This window comes from Varroa jacobsoni, unplaced genomic scaffold, assembly GCF_002532875.2.
Source record: "Varroa jacobsoni isolate VJ856 unplaced genomic scaffold, vjacob_1.0 scaffold_1388, whole genome shotgun sequence".
In the NCBI taxonomy this organism is placed as follows: domain Eukaryota; kingdom Metazoa; phylum Arthropoda; class Arachnida; order Mesostigmata; family Varroidae; genus Varroa; species Varroa jacobsoni.
Window position 1 is genome coordinate 290,201 of NW_019214290.1, and position 25,621 is coordinate 315,821.

The 25,621-nt window shown below is 39.0% G+C and overlaps 1 protein-coding gene across 1 annotated transcript; it reads right to left on the reverse strand.

The window, feature by feature from the left end:
- Positions 1–147: 147 nt before the first annotated feature.
- Positions 148–25,378, reverse strand: gig (TSC complex subunit tuberin). The gene is made up of 35 exons (XM_086972121.1): positions 24,304–25,378; positions 19,801–19,887; positions 18,866–19,048; positions 18,542–18,620; positions 17,979–18,111; positions 17,154–17,306; positions 16,785–16,886; positions 16,511–16,655; positions 16,119–16,358; positions 15,742–15,921; positions 15,213–15,432; positions 14,733–14,860; positions 14,238–14,381; positions 13,791–13,993; positions 13,494–13,614; positions 13,117–13,250; positions 12,607–12,808; positions 12,279–12,479; positions 12,033–12,137; positions 11,694–11,854; positions 11,251–11,480; positions 10,788–10,876; positions 10,397–10,676; positions 9,765–10,021; positions 9,499–9,579; positions 8,592–8,771; positions 7,882–8,222; positions 7,487–7,725; positions 7,035–7,159; positions 6,732–6,877; positions 6,354–6,495; positions 5,860–5,994; positions 5,339–5,431; positions 3,744–3,833; positions 148–2,823 (listed from the first exon to the last, which is right to left on the reverse strand). The coding sequence occupies exons 1-35, from the start codon at positions 24,418–24,420 to the stop codon at positions 2,665–2,667; spliced, it is 5,625 nt and encodes a 1,874-aa protein (XP_086828247.1). The 5' UTR covers positions 24,421–25,378; the 3' UTR covers positions 148–2,664.
- Positions 25,379–25,621: the final 243 nt, after the last annotated feature.

Genomic DNA, 25,621 nt, shown 5'->3' on the forward strand with positions numbered 1-25,621 from the left:
GTTACTTGCATGTTTTCAAAATGGCATTTACAACGCTCGATGTTCCGAAATTGCTTGCTGAAAGTATCGGGCTAGATAAACCAATAACGGGACTAAAAAGCTCGCATAAGACTACGCATATATACTTTGAAACAATCACAACGAGAATGCCTAACGACGACAACTTTATTTAGTTGAATCTGTTCGCACTATTAATAAATAGTGTATATAATGTCCTTTCCTCAATTTTAACTGCTATTTGCCGAGAGGCACCGTTTTGTTAAATTCATCTAGAAAAAATGGATAACACTACGACAGTAATACATTCTACATATGTCGCCAAATACCTCTTTGTAATGCCCCAGTACAGTGCTGTAGAAACAACAGTTACTGGGTGCCCTTAGCTACTATTACCTCCGTCAAAACAACTGTTTTGAATTGTTGCTGGCGATATAAGCAAAATAATGGCCTGGCTATATACGTAGCACAGGTTGACGTTATGCTAGTTCATAGCGTAAGAATTCTACAATTGCTTTAAATTTAGCTATTGCTACAGCAGTGTAAACATGTTTTTTTGCTAAACATTGCTTTTCTTTTGTCGAAATAACTGTATAAGCTCCATGGTAGTGATGATCACAATCCTTTAGTTAGAGCAGAAAAAACACGTAATTCCTATCGACGTGTTTCACCAACATCTCTAAAATCGCAGTCAGTTTCTTTAGAACCCTAGTTACCTGTCCGTATTGCGCAGTTCTCACGATGGGCACATTTTATATTCCTCAATGAGTGCCTACCTACTACTAAGCTAATTTTCATCTAATGATATTGCATACATGTAATTTTGTTACTTATGTATATATGTGTATGTGTGTATATGGTGGTCCTCCGTTACGTTTCATGTCTTAAAATCATGCTATGAACATACTCTGTTTTTGTTGGTTGTTCCGTAACTCCACCATCATGCAATCACTTGTGTGTTCGACTTTTTTTCTGTGTATTTTTTGAGTCACCTATGCGCTCCCACAGCAGAATACGCAAACGTTTGCCCTCGTCTTCCATACCGCTGTTCCTAAACTTCCTAAGTGCACAAACTTATTATCCGTGGATCTATACGTTTATTTATTTTGTTATATTGTGTAAAAATACATCACCTTACTTTAAAGGACTATCATTCTGTGTACACTTAGAGCTGTCATAACAATATTAGTGTTGTTGCTATTAGCAGTACTGCTACTCAATGTTGTTATTGCTTTAGATATAACGGTCTAGCTGCCAGTCATTCAGTCGACCAGTCCTGTAGATAGTTGCTAGCCTAACATGCATGGATCAATTTTGAATTCAAACTCTTTTTGGAAACACCATCGATTTTTATCGCAGCAGCTATCATTGATAGACAATGCGCGCTTATAGCGTAGCCTTTGCGCTTCAAGAAAGTCAGTAATCATAACCAATTATGCGCCATAAGATATAATGTTAATTAAAATTATAACATGACACGTCCTCCTTGCCAGTTCCCACCCAGAGTAGCTTTCCTGTCTGATCGTCAAAATCCTGCTCGAGCACTGTATAATCGTAAATTTGAAAACCTCTTGCTTAAAAGTCTCCTTATTCTTGAGTTACAGTGAATGTCTTTCCATAGGCTAATACACATCACCCACAATAGCTTGAAGATCTGATAGAAACCTACAATCAGTTATGTTGGGATCTTCCGTGTTGCATGTTGTCTATTCCAATTCAGCGATCTATGGCAACGATTAACTTAGACACACAAGTACTATTTTTTTTTTAAACGCTCTATTGAGCGCGCGTATTCGTAGTAGATTTTTAAAAGCGATTTCAATAATTAAATTCTTGCTGTCTGGAATTATTTTATAGACGTATCTGTTTTGGATCGATTAATTACTATCAGCAAGAACCAGTATCATGCCAAATTTTATCTATTGCTGTATTCCTTTACTATCTATACTCTATTAACTAAACTACGGCGTTGACTCTGACTAGAGCAAATCTGTTCTAACTTAGTGGACAATAGCAGTATTTCATTTCTGTTACTTTCTCCTTTTTAGCTAATATATATGCATATTACCATATTTATGTATAAAGTCACGCATATAAATGCGTTACTGTCGTGTTGAGGCGTTATGCAATACTTATGAAAAAATAATTAAAGTATATCCAACCATTCGAGACTGACAATTCGATAAACGAGTTCACCGGTAGACAAACGGACACCTTTTATAAGGTTGCTCTTTTTAGGCTCTTTCATCGTACTTCAATCACTTGCCATATTGGCACTAGACATGTCTATTAAAAAAGCACGAAGCTGTCAGTTTCCGTTGGGCCCTGTGCATATGTATGAATAATTTGTAAATAACACTTAAAAATCTGTTACGTCAGCCTCTCTGTGCCATCCACCTGCTGTTATTACGTCAACAATGTTTTACGCTAATATCTCTTCGTTTTTCTGCTACTCTATATGCTTATTTTAGTCGATTCCCTGATACGTCAGAATAACGATTAGTGACTGGGTGAATTTCCAGGATGGCGTTAAGTTCGTCGTTTTTTTTTTAACTCAACTTCATGGCTGCATTGAGATCCCAAGACAGCATCGGCCTGGTTCGTCCTGTTGTCTAGGCCCACACGCACCGTGAGATGAATCGATAAATAACGATGCCCCCACAAAGGTTACAATGTTGGTGTAATTGCGTTGCCTTGGAAGCTTTGAGTTGAGGCCTCTAGCGCTGCTCGTTTCTGTAATTTATCCCGGAGACGACGAATAATCCTAAGTCGCTCGAGCCAGTTGTTTACGTAGGTCGAACCCATCACGTGGATTGTCGAAGCGATCTGGAGGAAATGTTCAACAATGTAGTTAAACACATTCGCATTTGACATCTGATTACATCACAACGGGTAGAATGAGAGATAAAAGGTTAGCTACGGACATTCGAAATCAGTCGTAATCCTTGTTAGCGTTTTGAGCGAAATATTAGTACATTGATACAACATCAGAAATGAGACGAGTCAGCCACAGCTATAGAGCTAGCCGATATACAGGAAAGCAGAGTTTTCAATGTCTAATATGATATTTACTTTTAGAGAACCCTTTCGTAAAAGTGTTTGAAGAGTTTTCCTTATCAGTTGTACAGATCACTCCTATAAAATGCTATGTTATGAGAAGCACTGTTATACAAAGACTATGTTTCGTGTTTTACGTCCTATAGCTCTGTTAAGATTAATTGTACTCGCTATATACTGAAGTCCTATCGAATTAAACCGAACGGAGTGTGCGGAACGGCTTAACCTTCATGTAAATAATTAGTAAACGGCACTGTGACACATTCGTAGTAGCTGTTGAAAAGTTACATCTGTTTGGGAGAGATATAATACATTGCGGGTTTGTTGTTTGTTGATTAGACAACATAAGCGCCAAAACGTATGGGCCACGTCTTCTGTGGTACCTAATGGGGAAAACAACTGGGTGTAAAGTAGTAGGAAAAAGGAAGAAAAATCACAGCTGCCTACATGGTTCTTAGTTTTACCATTTATGAAGGTGACAACAATCGATTACATGCGCAATGACTCCATGCCCATCGTTCGATCTTTTAAAGGTTCGAGGACAACACCTTGTTAAACAATATCGACATTCATGCATATATAACTAAGATGGCCGTCACGCATTTAGCTCATTATGCTGGATACATGATATGGTTAGTCAGTTAACACGTAATATAGTAATGTAACTGAAGATAACGTCTTTTACTCACGTTCATATGTAGAGCAAGTTGACGAGCATATTTTGGCAGAGCATCGTCGCGAATTGAACACCCACGGGTTAATTCTTCATCAGCGCTTACCTGTAACAAGCAAAGTTTAAAGTATGTTTTGGAGAGCCGCTGTCCTCAAAAGGTCCACATCAGAGAGCCCGTCCACCCCGGACAACACTTGTTATTGGTAGCACTTTGAAGCCAAGTTTTTTTTTACCTAGGATGGCTTTACGGACTACCTTTGAACTACTGGCGGAAAAGTGTTCCGAATCTACTGATAGGATACGTTATAATGTTGTATATTGCAGCAATAACGAGGTTCGACTGTTGGAGATTTGCGATTGAATCGCTGGTGAAAGGTAATCATATATCCATCAAAAATACGTTTATTTAATTTTATAATTTATATTTCCGTTGTAATATTTAATGAATGGAACCATATTTCTATGGCAATAGTACTACATATATATAGCAGGAACGAATCCGGTGTACTTTGAAATTGCTTAACTTTTGAACTAGATCAGCTAGAAAGAGAATTCTTTAATATATTGGAAATACTTTTTGGACAATATACCTATCATCAGAGATCCCATAGGTAACCGTTCTATTATGTATAACTTCTTGAAATAAGTAGAAGGTGAAATATGCTTGCCCGTTAGGTGCCCTTTTTAGGGCATGGAAAACCCCGTAACTACACGTACTTTGATTGAAAGAATAAGCGGATTGAAACCAATATTGAATATTTATCTGTTTAAACCAGGAAATAATTGAGGCATCTTGGTCAAGGAACCAAACTGCATGCTTTGAATTGCCGTGCCAACGGTCCATGAGTCTCTTGAAGCACTCGGAATAGCGAGCTGCATTTTTTTTAATCTTTAGCGAGATTTACGTAGTAGAAGGTAGTCCGAATCTATATTATAAATATTACCGCCATTTTACTTTCAAACCTACTCAACAGTGCCACCAAACTCGATTTATTTCTAGAGCGACGCCATTTCCTTACCTAGACCTTGCCCGACTAGCGATAGATATTGAGCCATGCTTTGTCTATGGGGAGCGTGTATTTTACGAGAATTTTGTATTCCGCAGATTGCATATGGACCACACCACACGTTTCTTCCACTGACTTGTACTTCATTCAAAAGAACCCATTTTACTTAGCTTCTGCATTTACAGCATTTGTGTTGGAATTCTGTAATACGTTTTATGTGAAATGCTAGTTCTGACTTCTAGAAATCAAGCTCCGTTTCCTTAAAAAACCTTGTTCATTGCGGTCTTCAGTGCTTACATTAACGTTCTTGGAACGTTTGAACTATTCGCATACTGTGCTTTTATTTAAGACTTCCTTACCTAATGTTTTTATTAATCATTGATTAATTTCTCTAGCCCCGCGGCCGTAGAAGAACAACAACTTAGAATCTGAGATAGAGATCTGTTCTTCTTTTTGAACTCGTTTATCCTAATGTAAACTTAGCCGCTTCCATTCACATGTAGAAGACTAGGGTATTTATCAGCTAAATTTCGTTTGCTGATGGCGTTGTAAGTCTGCCAAATTTGCTTGCAACAACCTTATATATATATATATTAGAACATACCTCTGACAAGAGTTCCTTTTTCAACCAAACACGTACGAGAGATGTGTTTTCCGCTTGAGGTGTGACAATAATACAAGCGTGCAAGAAGTTCGACTAAACACCGGCGGTAACAGAAAAAAAAAACACGATAGTAATATTAAGCACGATAGTATACTTCGATTCTTATAGCTTTTGCGGGGATAAGACCTGTATGTGACATGGACGTTCCGTAATTTTAGCATACTTGTATTCTTTATTTAATTTGTACTGCGCATATGCTAGTATATGGAATTTCATTCAAACAAAAAATCGCTACTTCATTAGATTCAATATCACTGTTACAAAAAAGGGCACTGGAATAATAAGAGCATTGCAGGATTTACAGTCACTTCCAAGTGACAATGTTGAAACCTTCTAGAGTTTGCCGCTTTGTTCTGAAAAATAATCTATTTTTGTTCGTTGGAAGACTTGTTCTTCCGCTTGCGGTCACGACGACCCTTTGCGGATTAAGTCGTTTGCATACGTCGATTACTCGTTCTCACCTTAGTTGGTGTGTACTCGTGACCTGAATTGTTATACACGATAACAACAAAGTCGTTTCCAATATGTTTTTTCTTTCCAGAACATTGTATGTCCGAAGCTTTTGTAGGCATCAAAGTCGCTACATGGAACATCACCTAAAATTGACGAAATCTCAGAATGTGTTATGGGTTGCTAGCATAATAAACAGCTTGTCAGTCAGCAACGCATCAGTTTCGCGCATTCTAGCTGATTTGTTCAGTGCAATAATTCTTTGTTGCAAAAATATGTAGTAGTAATAAATGTATAAGTGTAGCATATTGAACGGTATTTATATATAATATATAACTGGATAATATATTTTTATAATACATATAAGTAATTATATATAATATCAAATATATAGTAATAATATTATAATATATTTATATATAATGTATAACTGAATGATATTGTATTGACCGAGTTTTTACTGTCATTTCCAAAACATCCCCCAACTTGTTAAAGGATCTCTTACCTGCATAACGTCGTCATGCCATGCTATTGAAAAATCACCGTCCTCTCCATACTTCGTGTCTAGTCCACCGCTATAAACCGAAACGCCATGAATGTCCTTCAGTCGAACATATGCGCCTAATCCTTGAAGGAAATTCATGTACCTAAAATATGAAGAAAGCTTGTTCACATTACTACAAGACCTGTACCTTTGCCTATTTTTCAAAATTGGCTCTAATCGTTCATTGGAGTGAATTGGGTTGTCAATTAGATTTGAGCTAACCTATACTGATTATATTGCTAAGGTAACTAAATGGTAGTAAGATGAATCACAAACACTACTTCATTTGTGAACATTTGAGGATATATCAAAATAGATAAAAAAAAAAATCATAGGTACCGTCTGCTGCCAAAGGAGTTGGCGAGTATCTTGGCTTCACTGTCCTGTTGATCGACATCAACGTAGACGACGCCGATCTTGTGAGTCTCATAGGCCAACGTCGTATCCAAAACCTCGAGTGTATTACTGCAGTCCTCTGGGGTAGCCTACAAACGGGTTTTCATGAACCAACTTGATTTATAAATAGCACGGGTGAGTACGTAGTGATTGCGATTAACGGTTTCCAAAAAGCTTTATTAACTAAAAGATGGCCTAGCGAGAACCATAACATTAACAGGCCGAATAAAGTTTATAGGCGCTTACCATCAACGCCTGGGGTTGGCTAGAAGCCGTCTTGGACGAAGGACCTAATTCGCTTCCAGACCGTGACGATGCTTCCATATCGTACAGTCGGCTAAAGAGAAATTTTGGACTCAAACACGCCCTCTCTATAGCATCGTTGTTGGCACAAAAAAAAACAATAATAACAAAGAACAATATTTAATAAGCAGTACGACTCTTATTAGATCAGACGGATTACTGCGACTTAGACCGTCATAGTGGTATTATAGTGGTAAACTTTCTAGTTCTACAAAAGTTGTAGTTAGTTACTTTGCCTAGATAAAATCCTAGATAAGATGCAACGCTAGGCAGTTTTATAAGCCTATGCGTAATATAACATCTAATTTAAAATACTTTTGTTTATGTTTTGGTAAAAAGGCTTACTTGTCGATATAAAAAATGAGACAATCTAAAATACTGTTAGAGGTGCATACCCGTGTACGGAACTTCTTCTTTCCATGGGCCAAAATCAACTGGCGTCGGTTGGCGAGTCGCAGTCATTACAGATATTGTTCGAGACCGATCTCGGAATGATTCACCAGGCCCTCCGAATGTTCCGAACATGGAAGGGGCGTTCCTTTCGCCATATAGGAGTTCACACGTGTCGCTACTCGGAGCTAATGCTAGTGATCCTCGCTTGCTTTTTGGCTCTTCAGGGATGGAAGCGTATTTTCTGTCAACGAGAATCCAAAACAGAAAATGTTATACTTTTCATGCTTTATTCGATGAACTTACTAAACCTATTTTACCCGAAAAAGAAGATACAAAACGAAGCATTACTTGAATTTCTTCTAGAATATGAAGGAGCAGAGTTCTGTTTTTGACTCACTCGTTTCTGGGGGATTTCTTCGAATACCGTTCCTTGTCAGTCATTGAAACCGAACGTTGAATTAATGGTTTTGGTGCGGGCTCTGTTGGCGATGACGGGGCCGATTTTTGCGTTGGAGGCAATGCAGCAGGTGCAAACGTTACTGGAGCCACCGGAGTGGGTATTGGCTCTGAGTGAGATGGGCCACTAGAAGCTTCTTCTTCAGCGGACGCAACGGCTGCATCCAATCCAGCGGTGAAGGGCGTCGCTGGTTGAATTAAACCTACTCCCTCAGCAGCTTCTGGCAAGGAAGACACCCGAAGATTGGTGAACATTGTTGCAATGTCCGGAATTGCAACGTCCTGAAATACGAAAATAAAAGGTAGAGGGCAAAAAAGGACAATGTTAACATGTAATGTAGTAATCAAATAAGCATATTTACATATTGGAAGAGTTGCCTTTGTTTAACAAAATGCTGAATAAGTGAAGCTTTTCGGGAATGCAGACGTTGGTTATTAACAGTATGGCAACAATAGACAGCTCATTCGCAGTTTTCGATGCCCATTGTATTTCACCTTGCACAATGATGTGGTATATATAACAATGCATTGTCGGCCATAGTGGTTCGTATATTTCCTAATAAAATACGGTTCCTCTATTGGTACACGCGATTTCATCTTCAAAAAAGTGTCTATCTAAGCTTCGTTCGCGGTTAGTGCTTTCAGACTTACGTGCAACGGCATCGTCGTAAACACGTCATTCTGCAGTCGAACGGTGCACGAAGTGATGCCAGAGGGTCTACGAACGGTGATCTCGCCCCAGTTTCGGCACCAGCAATTGCACACGCGTGCGAGAACCATACCGCCCTCCCCGGTGGCGACCCCGGAACCTCCTGAACCCGATGAACTCGACTGTTTACGCATTTGAAAAAATAGCGAAGTAATCGTCCCTATTTACTCGTTGAAGCAGTGAGCTATCTACATATATTTGAATGCTGTAATTGTGCGCGCTGGAATGGAACTAAATCGATTATGGTTAACGGATAAGCAATGCTTCCATGGAAATCAAAGCTGTTTTGTCCAGCTGTAACTTGTCGTACATCATAATATGTTGACTAGATATCGGCAAAGTCAACTGCTAATGGACATTACGGTACAGGATTTTAGACACAGCTGCTTACTCGTTTTGTCATTCTCTAATGTTTTTTTTTGCCAATTGCAGCAGTCATTTAGATTTACAGATTTACTGGCAAGCTGAACCGGTGAACACATAGTAAATCACATTGTCAACCTAATGACAACAACAGAGTGACCCATTAGTCGCACTAGTTCAGCTATGTTTTGTATATAGCTAACCGTGTTTCATTTTGTAGAACTGTCAGATCACAAACGCAACCGTATTAAGGCGTACCGGTAATATACTACTCGCGAATTAATCACAAAGCAAACTTACACTCATTGTATACATATGGTGGATGCTACAGAGAAGTCTATTAAACAAAAGTGTATTGAGCCTTCAACAGAAACAGGCTAAACGGTGCAATCAAACTGTTGAAACTAATTAGCTGACTAGCAAACGGGGATCACAATAATCTTTTCTTTATATTTTGTACTACGTGCTTTTGCGCTCCGCTCTTACCGCTAGGATGCTCTCTGATGAGCCGACTGAAATTGCCTGCGAGCTGCTGTATGCATGTATAGTTGTCTGAAACGTCTTTTTCTGTAAGTTTCCAGTCGTGCAATGTCTGGGTAGTGATCTTGAAATTATCCGTTTTGTATTTGCTTTTTTTCTAAATCAAGTTGCCGGTTATATTAAGTGTTTTAGAGATTAATTTCATGAAGAAAACTGACTAAAATCGGATTTCTTTTTGTCGTCAGCATGTCGATTCAACTACACATTTTTACCTGGGGTTGCTGTTGCGATGAGGTATGCTGGTAAATTTGTTCATCAGAGCTATACTTGACTGTCGGTTGACCATCTGATCTTGTGGGTTTGCCAATGCCCAATTCGTCCCGAGAGGCAACGCTCATGGAACGCGGCGCAAGCTCAAAACTTAAATTTCGTGATTTTTTTGAGCCTCCAGAAATTCCTGTTGACTTTTCTTGGCCAGGACCTCCACTTCCCACAGGACTCACCGAAGTCGACGAGTGAGCCAAACTTTCTACTCAAGTGTTAAAGGTGACCCACACATCACTATATAATTAGATATTGACCTTGGAAAATGGAAAGAAGTACAAGAAATGCAAACTAACAAAACAATACTTGAATATTGTCTTAACACATACTGATCCATCCTCACGCAGAGCTACTGTTGCTGCTACTGTTGTTAAACAATGAGATAAAACCATATGTGGATTTGTCCGTAATTATTTCATATGATATATCTGGTAGAACTTCGTCATAAAACCCGTTAATACAAGTAAGCCAAAGTGGATTTACCTACATATCGGTATATACCATTATACTCTGCCAGTAGACTCTGATATTCCTCTATATATCATAAAGTTGCTACAGAAACAGATGAGATAGAACCAACCCCATGAGCTGAGATTTAAATTGTTGTTGCTGCTGTTGTTGTTGAAAACTGGTGGACCGGAAGATCCACCTGGAGTAGCCGGTGTCACCGGTGTTAGTGGCGTTCCAGGGGTCGTGCCTGGTTGGCCTGAATTGTTAAGGCTTCCTGGCCCACTATCAGCTGGCACATCAGAGTCGGGATCAACGCTGGATACACGGCAAAGACGCAGGCATTTCTCACAAACGCCTCCAGAGTTCGAGGGCGTGTTAGTAACGCAGCCCGATGTTGTAATCGTTATTACCTGCCGATGGTCAATTTATTTTTTTTGATTCAATTTTTGTCAAAAGACTGCTTCTCGGCTCAAATCTGGGCATGCACGTATTACATACGTTAATTGGATGAGTGTATATACCTTGTTAACGCTAACCCAAGTCACACTTTGTCCTCCGTTGACTAGGAAATGCTCGGCACCGCTCTTTCGAGGCTGCAAAGAACACGCTCCTACACAGATGGCAGTAATTAGCCAAAAATAAGCGCATAGTAGCTTGCAGTAGTCAGCAAAGAAAAAAATGAAATTCATATAATAAAGGTCATTCTTTTTGTGCGATATGCCTTCTGTACTAAGTATCCTCGTGCATCAACAATCATTAATTCAGCAGGTTAACCTATCTTCTAATAAAATGATCGTCATTTGCAATAATCTCATTGCAATCCATTTAGCAACGCATATCCACTCTCAACTTATTAGCCTCACAAACAAAAATACTCTAGACGGATACGAAAAATTTAGTGCGAGTGATTTGGGAATTCTGTCAAACTCTAACCAAAGAAACACAGTTATAACGTGGCCAATGCTTGAACCAAATAGCACTCACCTTGAGAGTACTGATTGAGAAAATCATCGGCTGAGTCTACCAATTCGTCTTGCAGCTGAAGGTGACCGCTGTCGCCTGCGTTATTCCCGCTTGTTCGGCCGATAGCCCCGATTCCGCTTCCGCTACCTTGGCCTCCTGCCTTGCGTTCATTGAGACTGCCACTTCGACTGCGCTGAACAGGCTCGAAGCCGCCAATAGCTGGAACTGGTTGTTCCGATGTTGAACTTCGACTGCAAATTAATACCAAAGTAGGGCACAAGGTTTCTTGAGACACAAGAGTTATTCAGCGCTGTTCTGGAATCTTATATTTATAAGATTCCAGAACAGCGCTGGCAAAGAAACTTTCATTAAGCTAATCGTCATCATCATTGTTATCATCTTTTTCTCCCTCATACAATGGCACGTCCACGGAGTTATTTGTATTTCATTGTATTTCAATTTACCTGCTGTAATTTCGCAGACGCTTCATAATGAACGAGGCAAAGGCCGGCCGAAACTCGGTTTTACACTTGAGGAACCAAAGCGCTATGACATGGTGTGCCAAAGCGACAGTGTAGCGGGAGAACTTCACCGAGTTTGTATACGGAAGCGCAATTGCAAATACCTGCATAGAAATCAAGATCAAGTCAAATTCAGAAACTAAACATGCTTCTGTTAGTACATCTTGAAGCATATTATTACTCGAAAGACGAGATTGTTATGTGACGCTGAAATGCACGATACTGAATTGTTCCGAGTTGACACTTAGTCCATGACAATTAGAAATCAATAGTAGCTCTAACCTTGTTATAGTTGTCTCTTGTGAATGATGAGAAGATCCCGGGCAGTGTGATGAGACTTGAAAGAAAATCAAGTACTGGCAGTGCTACCGCTTTCGTATCTGATACCTGGTCGCAGATGCGGAAAAGCAAAATATGGTTAACGCTGTGCTTCCGTCTGTCTCCGCTACATTGAATAACGGTTTTTTCTTAATAATAGTAATAATAAAACAAAATCGAATTACTTTATTCGGCCAGAAGATCCAATACCTGAGCGAGCTTGTTAATAACGTTCTCGGCCATTCGGTACATTTGGTCTTGCATTTGAAGAAGGACGAGTGTCAAAGTCCGGATGCACTGGGGAGCCGCTTTTGACGACATACCCTGGAGAAGAGTGTTCACTAGAGCTCTTTGTGCGTTAGCCGAAAGATCCGCTTTATGAATAGGGAACACGACTAGAATGGGAAGAATCTGCCAAAATATCCCGACGACCCACAATTAGTAACCTGCTACTCTCTGAGAAGAAAAATATGAAGATATATACTTCTTGTTAAGTTTGACCATAATTTCTCTACTTGTTAATAACTAAGTCACCAACCTTTTGCTGAATATCGCTTGATGTGGGACCGGACGATAGCTTTGTGTTGTTGTTACTAGAAGTACTTGAGGTGCTCTGCTGTAACTGATGCTGTTGACTCCCCATAAGGGGGTGGTCCAAAACACCCTCAGGGCCTTCCATAGTCGGGGGTTCCTTAAAGCGTCGTTGGTCCGCCATTAGATTACACAATAGTTGACAATATCTATATGACACGAATTAAACGAAGACTGTCAGTAAGTACTCGTAGAACATTTCGTTAGTCACATTTCTTCTGTAGACAGACTTTTGTGAAAGAAATATTTTTAATACTGACTTTCCATGATCAATCACTGCAATAATTCACGGACGGAGTAACAATACGTTTCAATAATCTACAAACCACTTTATATTTGTTGACACATAACTCCATAGTTAGGACTTTGACACAAATAAGAACTACCTGTTAATATCTTTAACAAAAACAATTATGTACGGAGTATTTATATTTATCTGTTGGGCTCGTATATTTACTTTGCTACCAGCGACGGCTGCTGTCGTTCACTGAGAGTCGTTGGTGGTGTTTTCACTAACATTAATTGCCGATCTTGCAAAAATCGTGGCAACTTCTCTGCCATGGACATAAACAGGGGCCAGTTTGGTTCCGTCTGAAACGTAAAGAACGTTGCAATAGGACGCGTGACAGCAGGCGTTGTAAACCATTACTGCTACTAATAATTTCACAACTACTTAAAGAACGAACCTTCTTGCGACGTATGGGCGTACAAGGTTGCGTCTTTGTCCGATCTTGCTGATACAGTGGCTACTCCGATTCGTAATGTGTTAATCTGTTTGATTATTTCTTAGTATTATGCTCAAATAGCTTTACTTTGTTGAAGTAAATATCTCACCTCAAGGAAATTTGCCACTGCGGGTAGAACAGCACCAACGTTGACAACAACGACCTCAATTCCCTGTCCTGACAATCGTTCCGTGTACTTTGAACCGGTAATAAACACCAAAGGTGAGCACCTAAAATATGATGAATTTCATGTGCTCTCAATCGACAGGAATAATACCTTGGTGGATGTAAAAATGACGGCGATTAATTATCTTTATTTACGGCAAAGTTATTGAATAAAGAGAGGTAAAGGTCAATATGATCTATTGCTCACCTTTACGGATCTACCCTTGAACCTAAAACTTACTTGATATTATAGAGCTGGTTATTTGCCTGTTGCTGGTGTTGCGAAGGTGGTTGAGCTTCGTCGGATTTGGGCACTTCGATGGCAAGCTGTTTTCTTGCACTGACCCTAAAAGACACCAGCAGGTCCATAACCAGTTGGCGACTTCGTATCGAAGCGACTGTGTCCAAAAGCGCAGCGCCCGTCTCGCCCGCCGGTGTACAGTACTAATGCAGACGATAACAGTGATAATAATAAGAACTTCTTATATAGCTATCTGGACTCATAGGACTCCGAATTCCTTGAGTCATGGGACCCAAACTATATGAACGAAACTTGCTGCTGCGGGGCACGCTAACTTGGCTGCTGGAATGGCTAGGAATTTCGAAGTTGTTATTTACGATGAAGCCTAACTATTCCTGTCACCCATAAACGTTTCAAACCTAGGGAATAAGCTATAGTGGTTAGTACCTGCTTGTTAATCCAGTCGACGAGTTTATCAAGGATCCGCTGAATTGGATGTGGCGAGCAAGAAAAAAGCTCCCTGCGAAAGATCTCCACCAGACTATCAATTGCTACCGGACTCAGCGGACCTGCTGAAGGCTGATTAAGAACCTATAACCAGACATTTGCCCTTTTTTTAAATCTATATTTGGATTTTTTTAGTATTAAATCAGTAAAAGCTGATGCCGAAATAGAAAGTCAGCACTTTATCCACATTTTGGATCACGTGTACCCATTGTTACAATGTAACGATATTCCAAAAGGCACTCAGTACTCGATGAAACTTTAATATGGCAAACAACTTGATAGTTGCATTTGCAAATCTGCATCGAATAACTTAAGACAGAATAAAAGCTTTTTTAAAAGAAAAAAAAAAATGAGAATTCCCCTAACTGTGAATATAAGACAAACGGCCGGATTCTTTTTTTAGCGCTCATTGTATTATACAGCTCATTTACGTACCGTTTCGATTATTTCTACGCAGGTGTCTTTTGTCTTCCTATTTGGCTGAGCGCACCGTAGACAAAGAGCTGCTACGGCTTTCAAAGCTTCACCTCCCACAATTGCATCCCGCTCTTCGGACACCTTACCTGTAAGAAAAAGGGCAGAACAATTTGATGAATCCACATATCTGTAGCGGTAGTGGTTTAGCTGTGCTATATAACAAAAATATGTATAGATCAATTTCAGATGTAAACGTATCCTTTTAGACTTGTAAGTTTGGTCGTTTCTTGTATAAAAACGTTGATTTTAGAAAAAAAAATATGGCTAAGATTTGCAAGTATTTTTACTATTTTTCTGTAAGTTATCTAAGAAATCCGTAACATATGATAATTCACACAAACATAGCGTTCACACATAGTGGTCAACTCTAATGGCGGTCAATTTTACATTTTTAGTTTCTATGAAACATGAATCGTTTGTGAATTTCATTGCACGAACCAAGGTATGGAACGATAATGTTTTCGCAAAGTTTTTCATCGTAAATTGGGCCAAACGTCTCGATGACTTCGGTGAGAACATTCAGTGATCGAAGGCGAAGTGTTTGTGGGGCATCGATGTAGAACGCTGCCATTAGACTAGCTAGCCGTTGCAACCAGTCTACAGGATGTCGCCGTATGGCTGATGCACGCTGTTCAAGTAAACGGATAAGAGATTGTTCCTGAAATATTAATCCACAAAGGGTAAAAAAGACAATAAATCCGCTATTCAGTATATCAGGTGTTTCGCGTTCTGTGTCGATACCACTGCAAGCTAGAATCGAGTTTCGCATCCTCGGAGTAACAGTGAGCCGCAGTTATAACGTTGAATACGTGTACACACTTTTTGAACCACATCACATTTACGACCATGGATATATATAATCTCCTCGTACTGGTCGCAAAAACGCGATTGATATGATTAGAGCAAGATGTAGATAATTATTTACTGGAATATCAGTAATAGAATATGAGAAGGGCAAACTACAAACCGATCTTTGATGGTGTGGTGATTTTTCTACGATTTCAAATAGGCGTTCACGATCCGGTCCGCAAATGGCACCCCGATCAGCCATTCGTTCAAGGGAAAGAACGAGTTCTGACAGCAAAGTCACACAGAGCTCATTGTTGGAGAGTGTGTTCGTTGGATCCTCAGTAAATTTAGGTAACGCCTTAAATCCAAATAAAACTTCCGTTGAGAACTTTAGCTCCAACAGTTCACTCAAAAACGTCAACTCTCTCAAAACTTACAGTCGGCAAATGATAGTATTTTCCATCTTAATATACAAAAAAAAAATTATAAAATCTCGTACATGCCTTCCGTTATTCTAATACGAAAAATGGTGCCACTGGTTACGTTCATGCCTACCTTGATCAGCTCGTGGACGACATCAAGGACAAGCGCCCAGTCAACTCCGAGAGCTAGGTCTCCTTGAGTGGGGCATCCCCCTTGGTGTTGTTGTACTGGTATATTTGCAATAGATGGAATTTGAACGCCTGACGGCGCTCCGCCCATACTTGAAACACTGTAGTTGGCAGCTCCTTCCAGCAGTGCCCTTAACGTCCGCGAAACCTCTGCGGCTATCAGCGCTTTTCCGCTAGCCAGAACCTGTTTCACCATACAGACGCAGTTATTTTTGTAAATTCATACACGCTTTATATGAGCAGTAAGATGTTCTAGTTCTAAGGTGACCTCAAATCAGAATTGCGTAAAATAACTTCTTTATTAGATTTCTTTATAACCTGTTCTCTACACCAAACCTTTTTCATTGCCACTAGGATCGCCGTGTGACCAGTTGAAAGGATCATGTCTTGTTGCGCCGGACACATCGCCAGGCCAAGAAAGACAACCGCGCCTCGAAGCAAATTGGCATCGGAATACCTAAAAAATGCCAATAAATGTATTCTAACATGAAAAAAGCTTTCTTTCAGTGTAAACTAATAACGGACAATACACGTAAAGGATTTATGTTCAGATGAAAGGTAAGCAAGTGCTAACAATTAGTAAGGTAAGACATGTCGATTTATTACTTGCCTCGCAGGTTCCTCAAGGATTTCGCACATTTTTGCAACAGCCGCACGTCCCAAGTGAGTGCCAAGAAGTTTGGTCATTAGCTGCTTTGACGGTTTTATCAACCTGGACGATCGAAGAACGAGTATCTATTAAAACGAATGTTAATGCCAGAACACGCAAGATAGCCTAGAGCAGTTCATGTGTAAGACATTTCTTCAGCACAAAGTTAAAAGCACTACTACTTATGCATATCGTTATTATTGATCGAATAATATCTATCTTCCAGGAAATGCCGCTCAAGTTCTTCCTACCATCTTTTTTTTTTTATTTCTTCGAAATACTTCCCTCTATTTGACACTATTCCTGAATAGTTTCATGTGCTTTACATACGGTTCGACAAGGACGGTCCGGCAGACGGTTGGTACCATGTAGTCGAGAACTTCGGTTCGTAATAGTGAGTAACTGACCATGCAGTCCAGTAGTTCGAGACCGAGCTTGACATTCTGCTCCGAGGCCGTCGAATAACACAGCATACACGTTTCTCTACGATATGGAAAACGCATTAGTCAAATGAGAAGATAAAAGTTACTGCCAAGACGCCTATATGTCATCTACTTTTGTCTCGAAATCTTCAAACCAGTTATTCGCACAGATTGTTTCACTGATAATTGGTCTATACTTATAATTAATAATAAGGTTGGAATCGGGTTGTAATTCTTATTATTTGAATCAGTAAACTCTCAGATCGCCAATATTCACTGAGCAACAGTATTCCGGTATTTGTGGCAATATAGACTTTTAGAAGTATGTAGCAACCTCAGAATTATAGAATTTTTTGAGTTTGTTTTATGTCGCTATCATGCGGCTTTTGAAATTCTTAAAAGACAAGCTCAGAAAAGCAGTAAGAAGGCGAAGGACATAATTACGATATACTTCTTCACTTACAACGAAAAAAGACACTAGCATTATTGCAAGATTATTCATGTCTACGACGCAAGAAGCGTCTACGTATGAAGAATATAGCAATGATAACGAAACTCACGTCTCCCTGGCAAAGAAAGTGTAGCTTAATTAATTAATTGCAATAGCTATGATTCATGTAGCTCGGGTCCCTCTTGCTATTTCGATATCTTTATTATTTCCTATTGGGTAAATTTAGCTTCGTTTATAAAGGATCCATACGCGCCCCGTTAAGCTGCACGAGTCAATACTTACTCGATGAATTTATGAGTGATGTCCCGATCAAGGAAGGCAGAATTGTATTTGACAAGATTGATGACGAGTTTGAGATACGCGGATGCGTGTGGAGTTTGCACTACCTCGTGCATCCATCGTGCTATAAATTTTGCTAAAACAAATAGAACAACATTTAGGAACATATTAATTACTTGATAAGTGCGGCTGGAATTAGTTAGGCCACAATTGCCGTGCTGTTAGAATGATGAGGCTGCCGCAAGACACTATCTTTCTCTGCGGTAATTCGTATGGTTGTCGGCCGAAATAAAAGGTCATCCAGTTCAGTAACCAATGTTAACAAAAATACTGCTTGATTGACACATTTTGCATGTACGATCTTCGAATGCGTTAAAAAGCAGCAAGCGTATGATATCTCCCCAAAGACGCCGACGAAGTTAAGCGAAGTAGAAAAAACAAGAAAGAAGAAACACATATATATGTCTTGTGCAGATAGAAATGGTGCCTACGTTTTCGTTTAGACTAGATTATTTTGTTATTGTCGTTATGTTTCTTATACTATTATATCATTTTGATCGACTTACGAGCCTCCCGTTCGAAACGTCCTATACATTTACCCTCCTTTGTCAGTGCCTGTAAAAGTCTAAGTCGGCCATCAATTTCCTGCAATAGTAGAATGTGTGATGGAAATTCTTTACCTGTTAGATTACGTACGTATACAGAAAATGGGAAATCTCCTTTATGTGTTAGTTTTGCGCGTATAGGAAGTCCTTACAAAAACAGACTATATTTTTGAGTCAGTTCAGATATCCTATTAAGAAAAATTAAAAACTATGGCGGTTGGATTGGAGCAGCGTGATTCTAACATAATCAAAAAAGGGGCGGAATTAATCAAGCTAAATGACTACCTTATCTTTATCGCGAGCCTTCCACTCGACGACACCAAAAAGGTGTACTCTTGCTAAGCCCAATTGTTCAAATTGGGTCTTTACAACTGTCACGTAGAAGTCAACCACCTCTTCTCGCACCTCCCGACTCTGCGCAGGTGATTGCAGATCATTTGTCAGCGAATAGAGGGTGCTAATTTGCTCCTAAAAAAGGCACGTGAAAGGACATTTATAAAGTCATACGTCAAAATGTTTTGCTGAGTATAATAGCACTTAATAGCTAAAAAAAAAAAAATAAAAAAAAAAAATAACAAATAATAGCTGATTCACCGCTTACAGTAACTACTGCCAGTTTAATTTTTTTCCTCTTAACCTGTAACATTGTCTTCATAAAATTTTGTGAAGCCTATTTTCAAATGAATTGTCTAGTATTCTAGACAAATCACGATGAATATTCAAAATTTCTTGAAAAGTATAAAACTGTACTAAATTAATTATAAAACTATATTTGCTTTATGATCCTTAAATTACTGTTGTTGTCATCACGGGTGAGAAGCCGATTCGAAAGAGTATTGCAATTTTTTACGTTCTTTGTATTCCGCTAGCAATTTTCCTTAATGCATATAGTGACTGCTGAGAGACTGACAAATGAGTGGCACAGCCTAGAACCCACACACATCCAGAGCACTCGAAATGAAAGCTGGAGGAAACCTTTTTATTCGAAATAGTATGCATGTCCAAGCTCTGTTCACGTCGATTCTTTAATGTATGATAGGCGTCTCACCGGAATCAACTAGGTCCCTTTTGACAATAAATGTTTATCTAATAGCGGCTAGAAAACCTCTATATACTTGCAGGGTGTGATCTTGTCATCAAAGCTGGTTACAATTTCTCTTAGAAATACACCGACAACTCGTCTTAAGCATAACCACTGCCTTATTGATTGTTGCACTTACGGCTTCCAAACGATAAATTTCGAGGTCTGACTTAATATCGCGAAGACATTTTAGCCTTGTGGCTGCGTCGTTCTTCGATGAAAGTGCCTGAAAATATAAATAAGTGTTGAATAGATGTTGAAGTTGCTTCTTTTCTGTAGCGGTACTTATGATGAAATCATTCAAACTATATAAATAAAATAAAAAAAAACTATATAAATATTTCTAACTTTTACGTCCAGTACTGCTATTAGGCTTTGCTTCAAAACCACGCAACTCGACGGGCATGAGGAGTGCGATTACGCCTTAGTAAAGGAACCATAAAGTGTGCATTACTGCAGAAGTTGTCTTGTATTTTATATTTTATATATTATATTATTTATTATATATTTTATAGGAGACATCTGGACATTCTAATTTCGAGTTTCCAGGTGTCTCCTATAAAATTACAAATGAGCTCTATTTGGTATCTGTGGCGTTAAGCAGCGCGTTTAGTTCTCGAAAGATTTCGACGTTTAATCAAATGTGACGGCAAGTGTGCTTTCTCAGGAAGCAGGGAAAGCCATTTGAAAGATTCACTCTAATTAAAAAAAAAGTAGATTTCGAGAAACATATCTTCTAAATATATACAGCGGTGTTTATTCGATTTAGTCATTATAGGCGAATAAGAAGGAGAAATCCACTAGTTCCTATGAAAATTCTAAGGAACTATATATATACATTCATACATACAGTCAAAAAATACTTTTTGACTCAAGTGTTCGTGCTAGTCACTAAAATAAGCTGAATAATAAGTTTAATGTGTTTAATACTATGGAGCAATGGCGTTTTCATTCTACGTCTCACGCGACGTATTAACATACTTTCCCACAGAGTATTGACTGATATAATGATACTGAGTTAATACGAATCATATTTGGTAAACGTGTTGGTTTAAAAAGTCGTTTTACAAGAAGTTGGGTCGACATGAGCTTTTAAATGCTATATTTTATCGACTCCTTCGCTTGATTTAATGTAAAATCGTAAACTTTAATTCTTATTATAACATTTCCTATATTTTTTTCTCATTCAAAGATAGCTCCAGTAAATGCTACAGGTCAACAGTAGGCAACTCCGCATCAGTTTTTCTTATTAAGGCGACTGTGAATGGTCAGCGCTCTCAGACCGTCGGTGTAAACTGAAACATTATCAGAAGCATATTTCAATGTAAGCTACTTAGACATGTTTTTTTTTGCGTATGAATAACTAGTTCCACATCTGTTTTCCATGTACTGTTTGCGAACAATTGAAATTCTGCCTTCTTTGGAAACAAGCCTTTTTGTCCTATCCCGATTCCTTACTGGTAAGATAATCAGCCACGATAAGTTAGCCTTTGAACTATACGCCACCTCGAGCTTTATGTCACTGAAAAATTAGTTCCAGTAGCGATATGTACTATTATGAGACAAAAATAAAAATTTGCTTTAAGTATGTAAATTTCATCCTTTAACAATTGATAGAGCGCGTGTGTTGTAGCGAGAATATTATGATGTATGAAGCCCGCAAAAATGAAAAATTTTGATCTAATTAATGTTTACTTGCGAATCTTACCGAAGGCCTCATTAAATGTAAGACATTCCAGACGTTTTTGTTAACTGCATCGTTAAATTTGCCATAGCTCCATAGGAATATTAAGGCTTCAAAATAGTCAAATAGCAACGTTATTAGAGTCAATTTCCAATTCGTAATCTACTGCAGTATTCAGCTACATTATTATCCAGATTCACAACAGATCAAAGGGTCTTGTCTATTTATATGCTGTTATACTGCTTCAACCAATAAATAGTAATTACCGAGGCCTAGTCACTACCAACATGTGAAGTGCCTAACAAGCGGATAATGTGTACGTGAAGACGTCGCCCAGGGAAACAACAAGACTGAGCTGTGGTAGCAAAAAATCGGCTGAATACTAACAAAAACGATTAGAGTTCGTGTTCACGCTTGGCTATACCGATAACGTTGATGCATCGAATCTATCTTCCATGAGTGCCTTTGCCTGTACAACATACAGTTTGTAAAATACATAAACTAACAAGAGTGTTTTAGATATTGGTAGAAAGTAAGTAAGAATTGGCCTTTTTTCTTTTCACTTCTGCATTGCGGTGATCTTTTTGTGTTTGACAACTATACATAATGTTTAATTAGAAAATGAGGAATACACTCGTCAAAAATTCATTCTTTAATTATGTAGCAGCTAACCAATTTTAGGATTTCAGAGGAAACTTTTGAGTGCGCAGTTAGATTCCGCGAGATGTCCCAGGTGGCTAAACACAAATTTGAGCTATGGAGCTTATTTGACGAAACATCGAGCACATGAGAGTAAATGAAACAACAACATAAAATGTGGGAACATATAGTTACGGGTATTATTTTTTATTAGAATTAAATTACTTAATGTTTAAGATGCAGATTGTCAGTCACTTATTTATTATAGACATATCTATGAAACAAATACATTTAAACTGACCCAGACTGAATAAATTTAAAATCCTACCGAACAGTCTCAACCTGTCAGCTTCCATGCTCTATTAACTTGAAAACTAACAGTAATAGAAATTACTATGATACATAAAACCTGCACCAATTTATTATATCGATGCAGCCTCGACTACTCCCTTCGGAACGATAAATCGTACATAATCTATCAATTATATCACAGAATCATGAATTGATCGATTGTTAATAACAAAAACATTCCGAGTTCAACATACTTTCCGTTGTTGAGTTGAATACCAGTAACGATATGAGTCTTTTTATGACTACATTAACTACTGATTTGTAATTGTCCCACTGTATTTTTACTTAATACTGTCATTATTATATTATACAGGTCACGATAGTCCAGCCATTAGGCATTTTGCTTGACGACTTGCGTGGATCCGAATTTCGCGGTAAAGTTTTTGCGGTTGATGGACGTTTGTTTACCACTAGAATAATTATTGACAGAATGCGTTCTATTCTAAGTGTCTCTGTTTGTAGTTATGTTCGAAGTGTTGTCAGATACTATGTAACAGATAAATTGACTCAAATTACTTATTAATTGATGACTTGACGCTACTATCCGCCGAGAGGTCAATGTGTCTAAATTCAGCTACGTAGGCGATACGCTTTATATGAAGTTTCACACGGGAAATCGAACTTAACATTCGAATAATATAGCGCGCACTGATAAAAAAAAAACCATAAGCACGCTTCACATAAAGAGGACCTGTATAGGAATATGATATCATTGTCCTGAATGACCAAACTCAGTGAAAACAATACTAAACCCCTTTCACGAGTAAGAGCATTTCGGCTAATTGCTTCCTCACCATTGTGGCGTTTCTCCATACCTAGTTTGTATAATTTCAGTATTATCAAATAACCTTAAGTGGTCTTGCAAGTGGCCGAGAATTGGCCAGCGCTTCTTTAATGTGATGCTAAGCAGTAGTTGTTGAACCGATAAGAAAACAACGCGGCTTAAAGGCCGTACTCCATACCATCAAAGTAGGTTAAGGCACGAAAAGCACCCACATAGTTGGCTGTTCAACCGAGGATCGGCGCTGCGTTTGTGTCGCTGTGACGGTGCAGTGGTAATATGTTTGTCTACCAAACTCAGCTACACGTGGTGATCTATGTTCAAAACCGGGCGTAGATGGACTTCGTTTCATGCCGGGAGCCAGTTATCTAATGTATGTTTAACGACAATACCATACATAAAACTCGGGAAACATTTTGATACCACGTTTGTAATAACGTCGTTCTGCCGCGATCGATTCAACACACAATCGTCGTTCACTCGATTCAAAGGCAAACAAAGGAAAAGTAGAAGAATCTATTGTATAAAGTGGACCCAAATATAGATTTCGTCAAATACCATATATATATGTCCCCGCGTAATCAGGGCATTAGACGAAACATTATGTTTACGCGTGATCTTAGCACTACTAAACAAAGGACGACGCAACATTATAGAGTAAATAAGATGAAATAAAATAGTTTACACGATTGGTAATACGTTTATATCGGAGAGTTAAGGGTAGTCACCTAAGCTTCTACAAACAGTAGCGGATAAATTGTAGCCTCAGGGGACCGCGCGCTTACTAGCTTTAGGATTAGACTAGACGATGACTCAGGGCATGTTGGGCGAAGCAATTTTGTTTTTGTTGTTGGTTTTTCCTTCAAGCAAAAACTTAGAGAAGGTGACCTCATTTTGAAAACATTTACTCATACCATTATAAGGAGCCAACGGTCACACAATCGTCAAATGTAATACAAAAATTGTGCTATTTTCTTTATTTGATTTGCCAAGTATCTTTGGAAGGTTGCGGTTATAAACCTCAGAGACAAACCTTCACTATTTAACTTATGGGCTTCGTAAAAATGTGCGTAAATGACAGCGCCGACGATTTTATGGATAGTCATATATTCACATGCGCATAAGTTTCATTTGAATGGAGCAAAGCCTGCTTTATCTGAATTTGTTAACGCTCTAGATATTCATACCTCGATGCTTGAGGGCTCAAACTGGTACAAAGTTCTGCTCTCAACCAGTCCTCCGAATGAGTCGCGCGACCTTCCGAAGACGGCGCCCAGAAGTCCGCGACGAGGCCTGCCCGACATCCTCTAGTCGCAGGTCAGTAGATGTCGACAGTCTGGTCACAGGTCGCTATGCGAATCCACTAGTGGCTGCAGCAAATCCCTTTCTCCGTTGTTGCCCAACGTCAATATTCGAGTTTTTTTAACTCTACACACAAAGCTATCTGTCACCCCCACCAACATCAATATGTTTTCTTCTGCAGAGTCGTAACCCCGATAGTTTGTGAGGTGGGATGAAGTTTTTCATAGAACTGTCCTATAGCGATGGTATACAATAATTGACAATCAATATACCTGGTCTTTCCGTGGTATAGTACCTTGGTGTCTCCAAGTCCAAAACTTAGTTACTTTCAGATTTTGAATCTCTATTAAACAAACCAAAACAGCGTTATTTTGTCAATAGCAATAGAGAAAGCAGTAAAACGCTTAAACTAAGCTCGTGACTTTTATGTAATATAAATATTTTTTTTAAAATAACGCTATTCAGTTTGTGTATCGTTCTGCTCAGTTTCGTTCAAGCCGTTCTCTTTGTGGTCGATCTCTGCGGTCTGTTCCACTAACTAAACAGACACAAATCTATGGAATCAATTCACAAAGTTCACGACCAGCTTCTCTGTAATTACAAATCGCGGCGTCTGATCTCAAGCCATCAAATTCCTGCAGCCAGACACAGTACTCGTACTTCAGTTCCTCTTAGCCAAACTGCGCACCGGCCGATGCCGGCTAGCCGTGCTGAGAGACAAATAGGAGTTGACATTAATAATAGTAGCAGGCACCTCATACAAAGACGGTGAACAAGATCGAAAAGTCAACTTGTCATCGCCTTGTCATCGCACTAAGGATGGTACTTATTCTACTCGAATACTGAATCTTTCTGAAGAATCGTTGTCCAGTAGTTGATCTGTTGCGGTCTAGCTTTCGTATGTAATAATACTAATACCAACGCAAACGAAAGAGCTCTTGACTGACGTGAAACACAGTTTGGGTTCGCCTAGTTGCCCCCCTTTTTGCCACACAGCAAAGTTCTATTATCGCTTGCACTTTTCTTCACTCGCTAACACGAGCTCTCACTTACACAGCGAACGAAGCACTTGGTGTGCGGGGACGTGTACGTAGACATAACTACAACTTGCTGCTACCCGTCGTAACCGTTGCGGAATAGATGTGACAGGTAGCCGTTTTAGCTATTTATCTCTCGAGTTCCGTTTCGTTATATTGTTGTTTT

Coding starts and splice junctions, on each gene's coding strand:
- gig (XM_086972121.1), bottom strand. CDS start 24,420: ATGTCGGGCAGGCCTCGTCGCGGACTTCTGGGCGCCGTCTTCGGAAGG. Junction 14,382..14,732: donor GCGTAGAAATAATCGAAACG/GTACGTAAATGA, acceptor GTCTGGTTATAG/GTTCTTAATCAGCCTTCAGC. Junction 8,223..8,591: donor TTACGACGATGCCGTTGCAC/GTAAGTCTGAAA, acceptor TTCGTATTTCAG/GACGTTGCAATTCCGGACAT.